The 14980-nt window shown below is 42.8% G+C and overlaps 2 protein-coding genes and 1 long non-coding RNA gene across 4 annotated transcripts in view; 1 reads left to right on the forward strand and 2 right to left on the reverse strand.

The window, feature by feature from the left end:
- Nucleotides 1-1116: 1116 nt before the first annotated feature.
- On the reverse strand, nt 1117-3714 carry MYF5 (myogenic factor 5). The gene is made up of 3 exons (XM_053585178.1): nt 3083-3714; nt 2239-2314; nt 1117-1836 (listed from the first exon to the last, which is right to left on the reverse strand). Exons 1-3 carry the CDS (start codon nt 3581-3583, stop codon nt 1646-1648), a joined length of 768 nt encoding a protein of 255 aa, XP_053441153.1. The 5' UTR covers nt 3584-3714; the 3' UTR covers nt 1117-1645.
- A 7316-nt stretch (nt 3715-11030) lies between these two features.
- On the reverse strand, nt 11031-12842 carry MYF6 (myogenic factor 6). The gene is made up of 3 exons (XM_053584715.1): nt 12238-12842; nt 11888-11978; nt 11031-11653 (listed from the first exon to the last, which is right to left on the reverse strand). The coding sequence occupies exons 1-3, from the start codon at nt 12754-12756 to the stop codon at nt 11535-11537; spliced, it is 729 nt and encodes a 242-aa protein (XP_053440690.1). The 5' UTR covers nt 12757-12842; the 3' UTR covers nt 11031-11534.
- Nucleotides 12843-13255: 413 nt separating this feature from the next.
- Nucleotides 13256-14980, forward strand: part of LOC128582237 (uncharacterized) — a 49045-nt gene continuing 47320 nt past the window's right edge. For both annotated transcript variants that reach the window (XR_008379009.1, XR_008379008.1), the window contains exon 1: nt 13256-13370. This is a non-coding gene — a long non-coding RNA (uncharacterized LOC128582237). The remainder of the gene's footprint in view (nt 13371-14980) is intronic.

Genomic DNA, 14980 nt, shown 5'->3' on the forward strand with positions numbered 1-14980 from the left:
ATTCATTGAAGCCGCATGACTGCACAAGCTCAAGAAAATCACATCAGAGAAAAGGGGCCATACAGAAGCATCACCTTGCTCTGGTGGAAGGTCTGTACTCTTCATTTGAATAATATATGTAACCACAAACCCCAGCAATTTAAACTAATATAAAATTAGAGAATGATATCTATATTGTTCTCTGTAAACAGCTACTTTACATCTTTCAGAGATACTTCCTTTTTATGTCTCTCCATGGTAAAGTTGTGAGAATTACCCCAGTGATTGTCTCAACCTAAGTAATTGTTCAGTTTTTTCATATTAATTTGTCTAGAGGAGATTTAAGGGTGATAAACAAGGAAAGACACATGTCTATTTCATGCACACGTGCACATATACACAACAAAAATTAATAAAATAAAATGTAAAAAGCTGTAAAAACGAGAGAACACACAATCTGCTTTGCTTTACTATAATTTGTTTCAGTTTTCTCAGGCTGGCTCTCTTAATACACAAATCTCAGCCCAATATGTATAAATCTTCAATAATATGATATTATGGTATCAAGATATTTTCAGGCAGGTAAAAGGAGAAAGATTTGTGCAATCTGAAGAGAAACCAGAGTATAATAATATATATATATTTTTTCGGTTTTTGGCTGGGGCTGGGTTTGAACTTACCACCTCCCGCATATGGGGCCAGAGCCCTACCCCGGAAGAAAAGCAACTATGACAACTCAGGATTTAATGTTCTATAGGTAGCAAGAAGATGTAAACATCACCCTTTTTTTGTTTAAACATGCTATTATCCTGAATAACTTCTATTTACCCTTCACATACACAAAAATACTTAACATTATACAGCATAGTCCTAAGATAAAGGAAAATTTTAGCAGGCTCCCTTGAAGTATGTTTAAAATGGAAATACAATATTTTCACTTGTGATATCAACAGAACCTAAATTGGGTCCATGAGATGGTAAATATTCAGATTTATCTGGAAAGCCAAATTTTAAGTATTTTCAGCCCAGCCTTAAAGATTTCATGTCAATAATTAGTAGTTTTATCAGAGGTATACTTTTAAAAAGTCATGAACCAAAGTATTTCTTGTAGTAAACAATTTTATTTATGGTGGAATTTCCAAAATTTCTTATATCTTGAAATTACCCATAAAGTATTATTTTTTTTGCTTACAAAAAGATGTGTTTATTATAAAAAAAGATCGAAGTATATACTGTTAGGCAGTGTTGTGATATGTTTATTTAATACAAAAACAGCTAAAGGATTAAAGAGAAAAACAAAAGTTAAATATATTTAAAATTCCCTTTAACTGATCCCAGCTACTCTAATGTTTTAAAGAAAAAAAATCCAAATACTGGAGATAATATTTTGATGAGTATTATTTATAAAAATATGTATATAAGTTAAGCATCATGACTATCTTCAGAAACAATATTATATAGAAGCATATTTCTAAAGCAAAGAAGAAAGATAAAGTAGTAATTGCAAGGGTGACTTTTTAGTCAAATGCACATTCTTATAAAGTTTCAAGAAAGTATTTACAAATTTACAACTGGAAATAATTTTTTATATACAGGCTGTCTTGGTTTAGGACTCAGGGCCTCCTTCCTTCTGTGTAATAGGCCCTCCTGGCAGAACTGGTCTAGTTTATAGCACATGATAGATAAGCCTGGAACTCGAGGCCCCTGGAGTTGTGGGCTGTGAATCGGTACTGGCAATCGGGGAGAGAGAGGCTGGGTCCTGGAGAGGCAACCCTGGTTGCTCTGAGGAGGTGATCCGGTCCACTATGCTGGATAAGCAATCCAAGCTGGATAAGGAACTTTTATCTGCAGCATATACTAAAGATACAAGCAGAAGAGCATTAAAAAATTATCCCCAGATAGACTTGCTTACATTATCCCTTAAAACGTAGGTCAGATCCTTTGACACCAGTGGTCAGGTGGTCATAGAAAGCCAACATAGAAATGTGTAGCAAATATCTTGGGGGTGGAGCTGGGGAATGGGGATATTTCAAGCAAAAGTGCATATTAGTGTGTGTGTACACGCGCGTGTGTGCATGCCAGCTAGGGGGATTTGGAGCAGATGTGTGTTTATTTTGTTTTGCCAAAGCTTTTCTGTAAGGACCATCTCTTCCATTCCTTTTCCCATTACTACCTGGATGAACAGACTCTGTCTGCTTTATAGGCTGAATTGTAAACTTGAACTGGTTTTTAAACTCCTCTGAAGCTATCAATTCTTACCATTTGGTACATCAGTACAGTAGACACTGTCAAAACTGCTGCTTTTTCTGGACCAGACAGGACTGTTACATTCAGGCTGTAATGAGAGACACAAAAGAAATTTGTTTTCAGGACTTGGCAAAAGATGCTCTGCCCTTGGCTGAGGCAGGACTAGCCCACCAGCTTTGGACACTGACTATACTCTCAGTGGTCATTGCCTTGATTTGGGAAAGGTTAGCCCCCTCCACATCCCCAGGGCACAGAGGTCAATCTCTGTGCTTCAAGAAGAGGAGAGAAGCAGCAGAGGGAAGAGGGGGTGGGACTCAGCAGCAATGTGCACTGGGTTAACCATGCAAAATGGATTGCAGTGAAAGGAAGCCACAGTTATTCAGGGAAAGAACACTTTCCCAGGGCAAAAACACATTAAAACCTGGCAGCGTTGCAGAAAACACCCTCTGAAAAGAATGCATCAACATCTCCTCCCAGCCAGGCCTTGGCAGAGCAGGCACTGGGGACATGTGGGTATTTTTTTTTTTCTCCATTTCTTCATTACCTGCCTTCAGAGGTTAAGGATATGGCAAAATCCACAGGTGGTATATTTTGGAAATAAGCTAAGTAATGGAGAAAACATTTGATGCGCAGCCATCTTCCATCTCACATGCCGATTGCAGTGCACATCTAGAACCTGATAGAAATCAAACTAAAATCTTGTTTAGCTCCTGTTTCCTGAACAAGACCTCTCTGTCTTAAAGCAATCCATCGGTTCTCTTGTCCTCTACTCCCCCCACCATATCTGGTTTAAATGAGGCGTCAGAATTTTTAGGTAAGATCAGGGTCGCCTAGCAGGTGCTGGAGCTACGCTTACCACGCCGTCGGAGCAGCTGGAGGTGGGGCTGGTGGGCTCGGAGCAGCTCTGTCCCGGCAGGCCGTAGTAGTTCTCCACCTGTGCCCTCAGCAGCTCTTGCAGACTCTCGATGTAGCGGATGGCATTCCTGAGGATCTCCACCTTGGGCAGCCTCTGGTTGGGGTTGGCAGTGGTGCACCTCTTGAGCGTCTCGAAGGCCTGGTTGACCTTCTTCAGGCGCCTCCGCTCGCGCATGGTGGCTGCCCTCCGCCGATCCATGGTGGTGGACTTCCTCTTGCAGGCTTTGCAGGCCCACATGAGACAGTGTCCAGCCTGGTGGTGGCCGGTAGGAGCCCGCACGTGTTCGTCCTCATCCGAGCCCTGCAGCTCTGCTTTGTGCGCCCTGAAGGCAGCCACTCTGGGCTCAAACTCATCCCCAAACTCACCCTCGGGGGAAGGGATGCCGGAGCCGTCGTAGAAGTACTCAGAAGGCGAAAACTGGCAGCTGTCCACCAAGTCCATCCTGCCGAGAGGCAGGCGGTGCACCTGGTCTGCAGTGAAAGGGACAGAGGAGAAACCGGAGCCTGGTGCTGCTTCAGACAAGCAAATCCCGGACGGAGCTCCCGGTGGGTTTCTCTGGTAATTAACAAGGGCAGGCGCCTGCTGCCCTGGGCTGACTAGCTGGGGTTGGGGCTCTTTATATATTCTTGGGGGAGGGAGGCTGGCCCCAGTGGCCGGCACTATTAGCATATCCTACCACAACCCCCGTGGGGGCTGTCTGGGCAAACCTCCTCTTTTCCTCTAGAGACAATTTGCTGTTTAGTACCCCGTTTGACGCTAATGGTTTTACTGCATTTCTGCTGGGGCCTGGACGGTTCCCCAACCTGCCACTTGTACTCTCTACATAACCTAAACCAAGGGACCCTTCAAGGATGTCACAAACAAAGGAAAGAAAGGAAGTCCAACCTTTTGCAATTTCTTGCACATTTAAAAAAATAATAATAATTAGAAATCCCCTTGAGCTGACACCAAGAACTGACCTGCCCTCCTAAGACCTTATTTTTAAGTGTTTCTCTTTTTTATTTGAGGGTGTTTTTTTTTTTTTTTTTTCCAGCCAGTGGAGTGAATAAGTTACTAAAAACTTGAAGTGACACTTTCAATCATGGAGTGAATCTATAAAGTTTGCCTTTAAAAATCTATTTTGGATAGATTGAGATGGTAAAACTCTGGTCAGAGTTTTTGAGGCTCTATGTTATTGAGGACAGGTAGGCCAGGTCCTTTTCTTTCAGGGCTGGCTCTGAATTCTTTCTAAATGTGGGGTAATCTGAAAGCAGGTGGGTGCAGGTGACCTGGAGAATTCCCCCCCCTCCCAGCTTCCCTCCTTTCCCCCTTCAACACATATTTGCTGGGTGCCTCCTCCTCTGTACCAGGCCTCCTCCCTAGACTTCAGCAGACCAAAGACCTCTGCTGAATGAACACATCTCTAAGATTTGCAGTCGAAGAGGCTCAGTTTTAGAGGGAAAACTCCCTGTCCAGGGGCGAGTTTCCTTTCTCCCTCTCTCTCTGTTCCACCCTGTCATTTCTACAGACTAAACAGCCAAGCTGGGCTTGGGGATTGCTAATTTTCTGCTTTCAGGCAAACTAACACCGTTACAGATGCGTCCCAGCTGCTGGCACAGCCATCCTCAGCTCGTGTAAAATTTCCAACTCCTCAGACCTTGAGTAACTTCACACACTTCGATGACAAAAGCCTTCCAGAAAAGCAGTCACAGCAGGGTCTTTGGAACTTTGATGGGTAGAAGCGAGAGAGGAGAAGGTTACCATTTGAATGAGAATGAATCTATTAATTGGCTTTTACCAATCCTCCTCCACCCTTACCACATTTTCAGATCACTTGGGGAGGTGCTGTTTATATTTAGGAAAAGCAACTACTTAAGGTCTACACAAATATCTAGGGTTTAAGACCGCACTTGTGGCCCCATTAAAAGAAGAGGAAGTGTTCTCAACTCAAGCTAGGTTCATCAAATCCACTAAATATTGCGGATCCCAAGTTATTTTTGTATTTTTTTTTCTCAAAATTACTTTCCTAAAGCATCCCTGGGTCATTGAAGCAGCATCTGCAGGAGCCAGAGAAATGCCAACTTTTTCAGGATGAGATCTTCCCTCTGCCCTGAAGGCTCCCAAACCAGGGGCAGTACTCTGACAGTGTCCGGCACTAAGATTTGATAGCCATACCCGTCACTGTCCCTTCTCTTCTGTCCCATCATCCCTAAAACAAAGATCCTGTGTGAAAATCCAGCTCCCTCTCATACCAATGGGCTTTTTAATCACTGACGGTTGGGAAATCCATCTGCACCTTTCTTAGGGCTATTAACAAATCTATGCGGTTGAAATGAACATAGTACCCAGATCTGCACCAGATAAAGAGTCATGTTCCTGAAGAGCCCAGGTGGAATCTAAGACTCAGCCCGTGCTGGTGGAAATATTGAGCGCCCAGCACACTGTTACCTCTGAAATCCAATAGGTTGATCTTCTCCCCCAGAAATTCTCAGCCGGATCCCACAGGCTCTGTCGGCAGCCAGACCATTTTTATTGCCTGTGGAATCTACATATTAGCACATTTTGGCACAGCTAAAATGGAGCTGTGATTTGGACACAAACTTTATCCTTAAAGTTCAAGTGAAAGATCGAGGTTGTGCTTCTGCTTCCTTTCGGCTAATTTCTGAAAGCACTTAACGTACTTTGTACCCAGTCCTCTGGGCGTGATGTATTTGTAGCTAACCATTACTGAGAGTTTTCTATCTGCTGAGCCCAGTTCTCAACCCTTTCCATGCATTAACTCAGAGACCCTGTGGGACCCATTTTTAAAAGAAAGCAAATGCAAGCTCCAGGGATTAGGCAATTTGCCCCAAGGTCACACAGGTTTGGAAACCAGGCACTCGGTCATTTAGAGCTCGGGCCTTCCGCCCCTAGAGGTGGTTTGTTTGTTTTGTTCTAGTATCAAGGCGGGCTCGGAGCACTTCCTTAGCTCTCCAGAGCAGGAAGGAGCGAAAGCTCGGCATCCTTCCCTCGGCTCTCAGGCCCGGAGATGCGGTCACTCGGGAGCCTCTGTCAGCAACGGTGGTTCTCAGAGGTTAGGGCCGGCTCCGTAAGGTGGTCCCCAAACAAATTCACCCGAGGGCCGCGGGCAAGGGAACTAAAACAGCCCCAAAACACAAGCGCCCGGCGCTTCATGGGACTTGCCAGGGGGGAATGGGGTACGGGGTTGAAAGGGCTCGGGACTAGTGCTGAGAATAGGATCTCAGAGCACCAGAGAGAGAGAGAGAGAGAGAGAGAACTTCTAAACTGCGGTCCGGGCGGGAGGGGAGGAAGGCCGGTGCTCCAGGCGATGGGGGCCCTGGACTCAGGTGGGCCCCCTGCTCCTTTCCTCACAGAGCCCTCGCAAGAGAACCCTGAGGGGCTGGGTGGGCAGTGCCATTGAGAAAAATAACGTTTTTTTTTTTAAGTAAGGAAATGAACAGGGCAACTCGGGCAAAGTATAAAAATTGCTTTAAAAAACACCTCCATATCAACGTGTCCTTTTTATTTAAAATCAGACTAGATTGGCTTTTGCTCCTTACAGAAAGAATGAAAATATTGTCCATTTCCACTGTAATTCCACAGAAGTAAGTTTCTTACATGCAGAGAAAACTCACATTTATAAAATATGCAAACAGGATGTTAGAACATATATTTCACAGTTGACTATCTGCTAGGAAAGGCTCACAGTGGACAGTGGAGGGAAAAAAAACCTTACCACACCCAGTGTGATAAGTGAATACTCACCAGCGTTCTGGTGAAGTAGATAAATTATTTATTTACATTTTTTTAAATTTGCCATTCTGAACAAAATAAATAACCTGCTTAGATTGGTAAACAGGTTAAAATTCCAATGGCCTTTACACAATATTAACTTATGTTTTTTAGCATACTTCATTTTACTTTAAGCATTATAGCAACAAATTAGTGTTGGTGGACAGACCACACCACCAAAATGATGCTCATAACTTCCTTTCCTAGTCAATTTTGCCCATTTTACTGGGAATTCTGCATTACTGAAAATTCTCCATGCAGAAACTCAACACATATAGAAAGATAAATCCATGTCAATTCACTTTCACCTCATACTGCAGACCCTTATCCACTCCTGGACAAAGAGCGGTGCTGTTGATATTTTTGCTTATTATAGATGAGTTCACAATATGTTAAACAATTGCAAACTGCTATTAGCTCTGGGAATCAGGCACACCTAAGTAAACACATTAGTACCTGCCAGAGCTGGCTGAAGAATTTGTGGAGAAGACAGCTGAGGAAGACATTGGCCTCTGCTTGAATAAGACTTCCAGGAGAGATCAAAGGCCTAAGTTAGGACATTTAGCAGCCTTCTGAGTAGAGAAAGTAGCTAGTTTTTACAGAATTATCTTTGTTCCAGCACATGGCATAGCTATTTCATCACACAGACAGACTCTGAACTAGGCTTACAAAAATTTGCTTTAGGGGGGATTGGAAACTCCAGGAAAGAGCCTCATCTTTTGTAAGTTTAGATTAGTTAAGAAAATGACTAGAGGGATCTGTAGAAGAAATGTCAATAGCTTGGGTCTTTGAGAAAATATCATGTTATTGTTAATTTGTCAATACATTGGATTAAGCAATAAGATATTTATATTTAAACTAAAACATTGTTTAAAAATATCCAGGTATGATGTTTGTGGGGGAGAAGTTTTGAAATGAAATGTTACTAGAAGAAAAACACAAATGGGTAAATTCTTCTAACTTTAGTCAAAAAATTTCTTAATAGGGATAAAGGAGGTCACGATTAGCATCCCAAGATTTATTTGAGAGTTTCAAGAGTAGTTGAGAATACTAAATTTTAGCATTCCCTCCACCCCCAAAACATGAAAGAGTTTAAGGAAAAAAAAATGAGACCATTAGACATAAGTGGATTTCCATAATGTTGGAGCTGGAGTTCAATGACCCGGGTATGATAATTAAAATTAGTTTGGAAAGCTGACATTTGATGTTCCACAATTTATTTCTATAGTAATATAACAAAGAAAATCAGTCATTATCTTTTACTTGATAACCTTAAACTTGCCTGGGGAAAGAGGCTTGAATTCCTTCCCAAACTGCTTATCATTACTAAGTTATTATGTCTTGATTTTCTGCTCTCATAGCCCTGTTTGTTTTGGCGTTGGCCTTGGTGAAGATTATCATCATCAATATCAAACAAAAACATTTTAATTGCAAACACACCAGTGATCTCACTGGGAAGCCTAACATGTCAGCTGCAGCAGTTGAGGTCACATAAAGTCTTTGGGGAACAGTTGCTGTATTTAATGAAGAGACTTCCATAGGCAAACTTATTTCAAACAATTTCTCGAGTTACACAACTAAGAGAAACAGAAGATCTGGTTTGCAAAGACTGAATAAAATCCATCACCAAGTAAGTTCTATGAATTGATTAAAGCATTCTGCTGCTAAACAGTTTATTATACAAACCTTACTAGAAATATATGTGCAGTGATAAAGTAAATGAGGACATCTGATCAATTACACTATTTTATTTCAGTTGTGTAATTGATCTGATTTTTTAAAAGTTAAGTGCATGTGTTAGGGCAAATTTTTATTGATTCTCAGGAAAAAAACCGTAAATGTATAGTAAGCATGATTAATGGGTATCTACAGCCAGACATATTCACACATTTCTGGTTGGATAATTGAAGTGCTTTACCATTTATTTCTTAGTCACTGCTTTAATTTGGACTTCATTAACTAGCCAGTCTTGAGAAAGAGCTTTTGGAAAATAAATGTCAAAGAGAGCAAATTATTCTATGGGCCATAAAATGTTCCTTGTTAAGTTCCCAAGACTTCTCTTTGGCCCGTGGTTGAGAGCACAGGTGTGAATGCATTGATAATTGCCTGGCTCTCAGTCTTGGCTCCGTATGATACTCAGATGCAGGCACTTCTTCTCTTTGGTAGAATAACAGTAGGTCTCCCACAGGTGGTTGTAGGATTATGTGTTAGCATGTAAAATGCTAAGAAAGGTTCGTGTATGTTGCTTTCGTTTTCATTGGCATCAATGCTTTCCCCAGCCAGAGCCAGCAAAATACATTATGTATTTTGGTGGAAGGGCAGGCTCTGATGCTCAATTTAGATTTGGTAAGGAAAAAGGGAGTTGACACTAATGTTTGCTTTGTCCCGTTTTAGCCAGGCACTTTACACAGTGTTAAAGTGCAGTGTTACTGCAGTGAATCTTCAAAACCTCAGGAGTTAGGCACGATGATTACTGCCCCCGTTATTTTACAAGAGAGGAAACAGCGCTAAGAGTCAGTGGCAACCAGCCCAACGCTACTTTAATAGCAGCCCGGATTTAATGATATAGGTACTCAATTCTTCACAGAGACTCAGCAGTTCCTATCTACCAAATCTCCCACCTGCTTCTCTCAAAACTTTAAAGGGTATGTGTCAATGTCAGTTCCTTTGAAGAACTTTTCTACATTTTAAAAAGTATTTTAGAAGAAATTCCAATTATCCATATACTCAAAAAATAAAGTCAACTCCCCTAGGAGGAGGTCTTCTGTTCTGAGAAGGGGCAAGATACAGCTCCACGCCCATAGGGGACGCTGTCTGTGGAGATATCTGGAACTTCTGTGGTGTGGGACGGGGAAGTCCAGACTTTGGAGGGTTAGGAAGCAAGGTAGGGCTGGGAAATGCTGAATTCAAACTCATCTTCAATCTGTGAACTCAAGACTAGCTGGGGGTATAGAAGTTAAGAAGAAGGGAGTGAAGTTGCCCTTTACAGAAAGTTAAGAGTGAAGTGTAGATTGGAAAGGAATGGCTTGCTTCTTTCCTCTGCTCCACTTTCCAATGCATTTCTTGGTGTCATTTCTTCTTGAGGCATGAATGCTGTAAAATCTTCCTGGTGAGGGGCTCCTGGGGCTCTGGCCTCTCTGGGGCTTTGCTGTTGGGCCCTGCTAAGAGGTTTCATGTGTGTTGTTGTTGACTTTTGCTCTCAACCATTTAACCCTTGCCTCTCTTAAAGCAATCCCCCTTTCAAGAACACTCCCCCCCCGCCCCCCCCCCCGGCCCCCATCTCAAGAGACTGATTGCCCCCTTCTTTTATCTTTCTATTTGGAAAACAAACCCAAGCCAAAGGAAGTCTTGAGGATATTTCAGTGGGCTAAGGACCAGTCTAGTTCAAGAAAACTGGGCAGGGACCAAAGGTTCGTAATTAGCACCAGAGCAGCCCCTGTGTACAACCTATCAATGTTTCTTCAAGAAGGAGTGGCCTGCCAAATTAAAGAGGAACGACAATTTGAACTAAATCAGCTACAGATCTATCATTTAGGAAAATGAAGAAAAAGTTTTTGCGTGGCCATTGTTTTTGACAGAGTAGGTCTTGGCCAGATCATAGTTTAATGCAACCTCAAATGCCTGGGCTCAAGCCATCCTCCTGCCTCAGCCTCTCTAGTAACTGGGACTATAGGCAGGAGCTACCACTCCGGGTTATTTTCTTAATTATTTACTTATTTTGGTAGGGTCTTGCTATGTTGCTCAGCAATAAGATCTCACTGACTGAAAATATTCAATTGTAAACTGTTGTAAGTCAGCTTCACCCAGATCTTCAAGGATAGTATAGCAGAAAACAGGAAAAAAATGTATGCTGATAAAGGAAAAACATGACTGATTCCTTCTGATACTTACTCTTCACTCCCTATCACAACTGTGAGGTTTTCATGAGATAGAAAAATGCCCAGTTTAATTCAGACAAAGGCAAACAACTGATTTCTCCCCTTTTAAATCAGCCTTAAAGGAAACACCCAAATAAATGGGCCTGTGCAGTGTCTACATTAAAATATGGCTCCTCTTTATTTTTGTACATGTGACCTCAAAATATTTTTCCAATTCAAATTAGGACCAACTTTGTTCATATAGAAACTTATTTTTAATATTATAATACCAGGATCCTCGCACATTTTATATACAATATGTCATTCCACATTTAAAATATATAGTTCTTAGGTTTACTTAAAAAATGAAAATACTAAGACTATTTACAAAAATACATTAAATATTACCAACATTAAATGCAACGTTCCCACTTTGCTTTTAGACAGGAATGAACTTCTTTTGAATATGGCACAAAATCATCATAATAAAAGTTAATAAATTACAAAACCAAACAAAAACAAAATAAGGGCTCTAGACCCAAGCCACTTGGGGTTCCAAAAAGTAAAAGCCAGAAGGCTTTTTCATTTGAGCGTGCACACGTTTTGGAAATTTCTTTGTGAATGTCTCCTTGTCTTTCTTAAACTCCTGGGCCTGGATTCCTAAATATTAATGTACTATGACCTGATCTAAAGGATGAAGCCAAGGAGGGCGGGCGGGATCTTCCTGCTTCTGCGTGGAGAGCGCCTCACTAGTCCGCCTGGAGTTACTTCTCCGCCACCTCCTCCACGCAGGGGAGTTTGCGTTCCTCCGAGGAAATACTGTCCACGATGGAAGAAAGGCATCGAAGGCTACTCGAGGCAGACGAATCAATGCTTGCTCCGCCTGAACACACACACAAAACCAAACACACACGTAGCACTCAGGAAGGAAGACAGACTCGGCCCGCTTTCCCCGCGCTCCCCGCGCTCGCCGCCGAGCCGGTCCTGCGAGCAAACCTCGTCTTTGTTCCAGGGCGCGTCCGCACTATCGCTTCGAGCCCTTCCGGCCCTGAACCCGCACCCTAGCCCCGTCCCGGATTTTCTCTGGTGCAGCTCCGTGCCCTTTCCTTTACTTTACCTTCCTTAGTAGTTATCAGGAGCCCCCTGGAATGATCCGAAACACTTGGCCACTGGGAGCTGCAGGTGCGCAGGAAATCCGCACCCTCAAGCTGGAGAGAGAACCAAGGCAGCAGATTAGGAAAAAGACTTCGGTTCCGGGAGTGTTGGGGAACCTGGGGGTTTTCTGTTCCCTCGGGCCGGGGACACATTTCCTGCCTACTGCAGGCTCCGGGTCGTCTAGGGTCACGGGGGGTTCATTAGAGAGGGAGCGGGAGGGGCAGGCGAGAAGGGGAGGGAACCAGACCCAGCAGCTGGAGGTTAAGGCCCCCTAAGGAAGGCGTTTCCCGGCCCGGCAGCGTCCAGGCTTACGTCTTCGTGCTGGGGTCTGTCACTGAAGGGGCCCACGCCCAGCTCCTGCGTCTTCTCCTGCTGGTCCAGCCGGTGCAGCACGTCCTGGAGCCGCTCAATGTAGCTGATGGCGCTGCGTAGAATCTCCACCTTGGGCAGCCTCTGGTTGGGGTTGGCCACAGTCCGCCGCTTCAGTGCCTCGAAGGCCTCGTTTATTTTCTTTAGCCGCCTCCTTTCGCGCAGGGTGGCGGCTTTTCGTCGGTCCGTGGGGGCAGATTTTCTCTTGCAGGTCTTGCAAGCCCAGATCAGACACTGGCCGGGGCAGTGGGGGGGCTGTAGGCCTGGGGGCGCCAGAACGTGTTCCTCTCCACTGCTGTCGCTCCCGGCTTCCGGGGGCATTTGGTCCTGGCAGGGGGACAGGGTCCCATCACTCCCTGTATACAGAGGAGAGCCCTCTGCCACTTCTAAGGGCTGCAGAGTAACATTTTCTCCATCCAAGTAGAAGAAGTAGGAGCCAGTTTCAAAAAGGTCCATCATCATGTTCTACTCCTTGGCTTCTGACTCTATCTGAACTGGGTGATGGACTCAAAAACCCACAGGAACCACCCAGATGGCATTTAATTAGTGCGGTGACATAAGTCGACCCAGCTTTATATATAGCAGCTCCTGAAACTCAATCCAACTTTTAGCTGTCATGGAGTATCAGTCTACCAATGTGTGACTGCAGCTAGTGACTCCATAACATCTAGTTTGAAAGAAAACTGAGAAGTGTCACCTCCCAGAGTGATATGACTATAGGCAGAATAGGTTAAAACAAAATACACAGGAAGAATCATGTAATTTAATCAAAGCATTAAACACTTCCATTTTGGACAGACATTAACCTGCTTATGGGACAACTTAAAACAACTGGGGTTTAATGCTGTTCCATTCCCCTCCCCCCGCACACACGTCTGAATTCTAAGTATAGATCCATGATGAAAGATTTCTAAAGCAATAGCCATTGCTCCAAAATAGCCTGGTTAATATTTGCAGAATGGTTCAGCTTCTTTCTCTCTCCTGCCTCTTAAAAAGATGCTATTCCTGTGATTAAAACCATTACAGTCCTTCAAAGGTTATACATGGCTTTCAGGTGTCAGCCTCAATAAAAGCAGGTAAATCTCTTTCTTCTCTTTTACTAAGGCTGTGAGATGATTTGGGAGCTAGAAAGAGTTGCTGAAGGGTACTCTCATCCCACGGTAATGTCTGAAATGACTCTTTGGATGATCCTTCCATAGAAGGATCTTGGCTACCTTCTTTTTTTTTTTTTTGAAAGGGGCAACCAAGATTTGAATTCTGTAGGGTTCCACTGTGGAGCAGTGGTACATATGAGGTGAGGGGTGGGATGGAGAATAGGGCTGCCATGCGTGCAATAAGAAGCTCCTCCTTAAAAATAGTTTTAGTCAAAACAAGACGCACCCCACAGCTCCTTGATATTTCAGATTCTCTGTGCTCCCCTCCAGATTACCTCTGTAGGACTCCTGTTCGACACACTGTGTGCGCACCACTTTTGTTATTTGCATTCTCACTAACCATTGACTCCAAATAAGTTTCTTGATAGGATTCAGATGACAAAGCTAGCCACTAAGGCACAAGCAAGGAAATGTTACAGAATTTTTTAAATTATTATTGTAGCTTCCCTGTGGTGCATATATTGTTCTTGGGATAAGACACAATACAAAGGTGAAGTCCAGGGGGCCTATGAGTTCTAGATTCCAAAGTAGTCTCTTCAAGTCCTAGCTAGTTTGATTTCTATTTATATGTTCATAGGTAAGTACTAGTCTCAACTTTTTGAAAACAATAATTGTTGCCTTATATAGTTTCGGTGAAAGTTCGATTAAATGATGAATGCATAGAAAGCATATCGCTGCATGCTGAACATTAGTTTTTATTACAGCAAAAAGCTATGTTAGGGCTAAGACCAATTCGTGTGAGAGAAGAATAAAGGCTACTGAAGAGAGTTTTCTTTTAATCCCTCTTTTTTCATTCCTTTTTTTTTCCCTTTGCTTTGCTCTCTTCTCTTCCTTTCCTTTCCTTCTTACACCCAGAGAAGGACTCCCCTAGCTATAAATGGTCTCAGAATGACAGTCAACCTTGGTTTTTTGCCTTTTATAGCCAGTGCCTGAAAAAACAGATGGGAACATAAGGTCGTGTTACTCCGTTCCAAGCAGTATGATGATTATAGACTATTTTCTTTATGATCTTTGTTCTTTTAATGAAGAACCTGAAGATAATGCAGGGAGGTTTCAACTATCAGATAATTTAGAAATTTGCTAACATTTTGACTCAAAGGGCTTATTCCAGAAGATGATCCTCTATGGCCTCTATTGAGCCACCTTAGGTCTGGGATACTAAGTTTTGATGTTATAGGCTGTTTTTATGTTTTTGTTTCTATGTAGCTGCATAATCCCTTATTACATCTGAGAATCATTCTTAGGTTTAGAGAATGGGAGGGATCACAAAGATGAGTCATTACTTCTTTTGTGATATTTTCTTCTATATTTCTACCAGTTTCTTGGTTGCTAATGTCAGCAATTAAGACTGCAGGTGGAAGGCTTTAACAACTCAGGGTATAATCTAACATCCATTATGGAAAATTAGCTTGTGCTCCTCACCACATTTTATACCATCTCTTATAAAGGTGAAGACAATATGAAAAATTAATTTTTAACCAGTAACATTATAATATAATTCTTGTTCAAGTATTAAGGCAACAATGACTGAA

This window comes from Nycticebus coucang, chromosome 3 (assembly GCF_027406575.1).
Source record: "Nycticebus coucang isolate mNycCou1 chromosome 3, mNycCou1.pri, whole genome shotgun sequence".
NCBI lineage: Eukaryota > Metazoa > Chordata > Mammalia > Primates > Lorisidae > Nycticebus > Nycticebus coucang.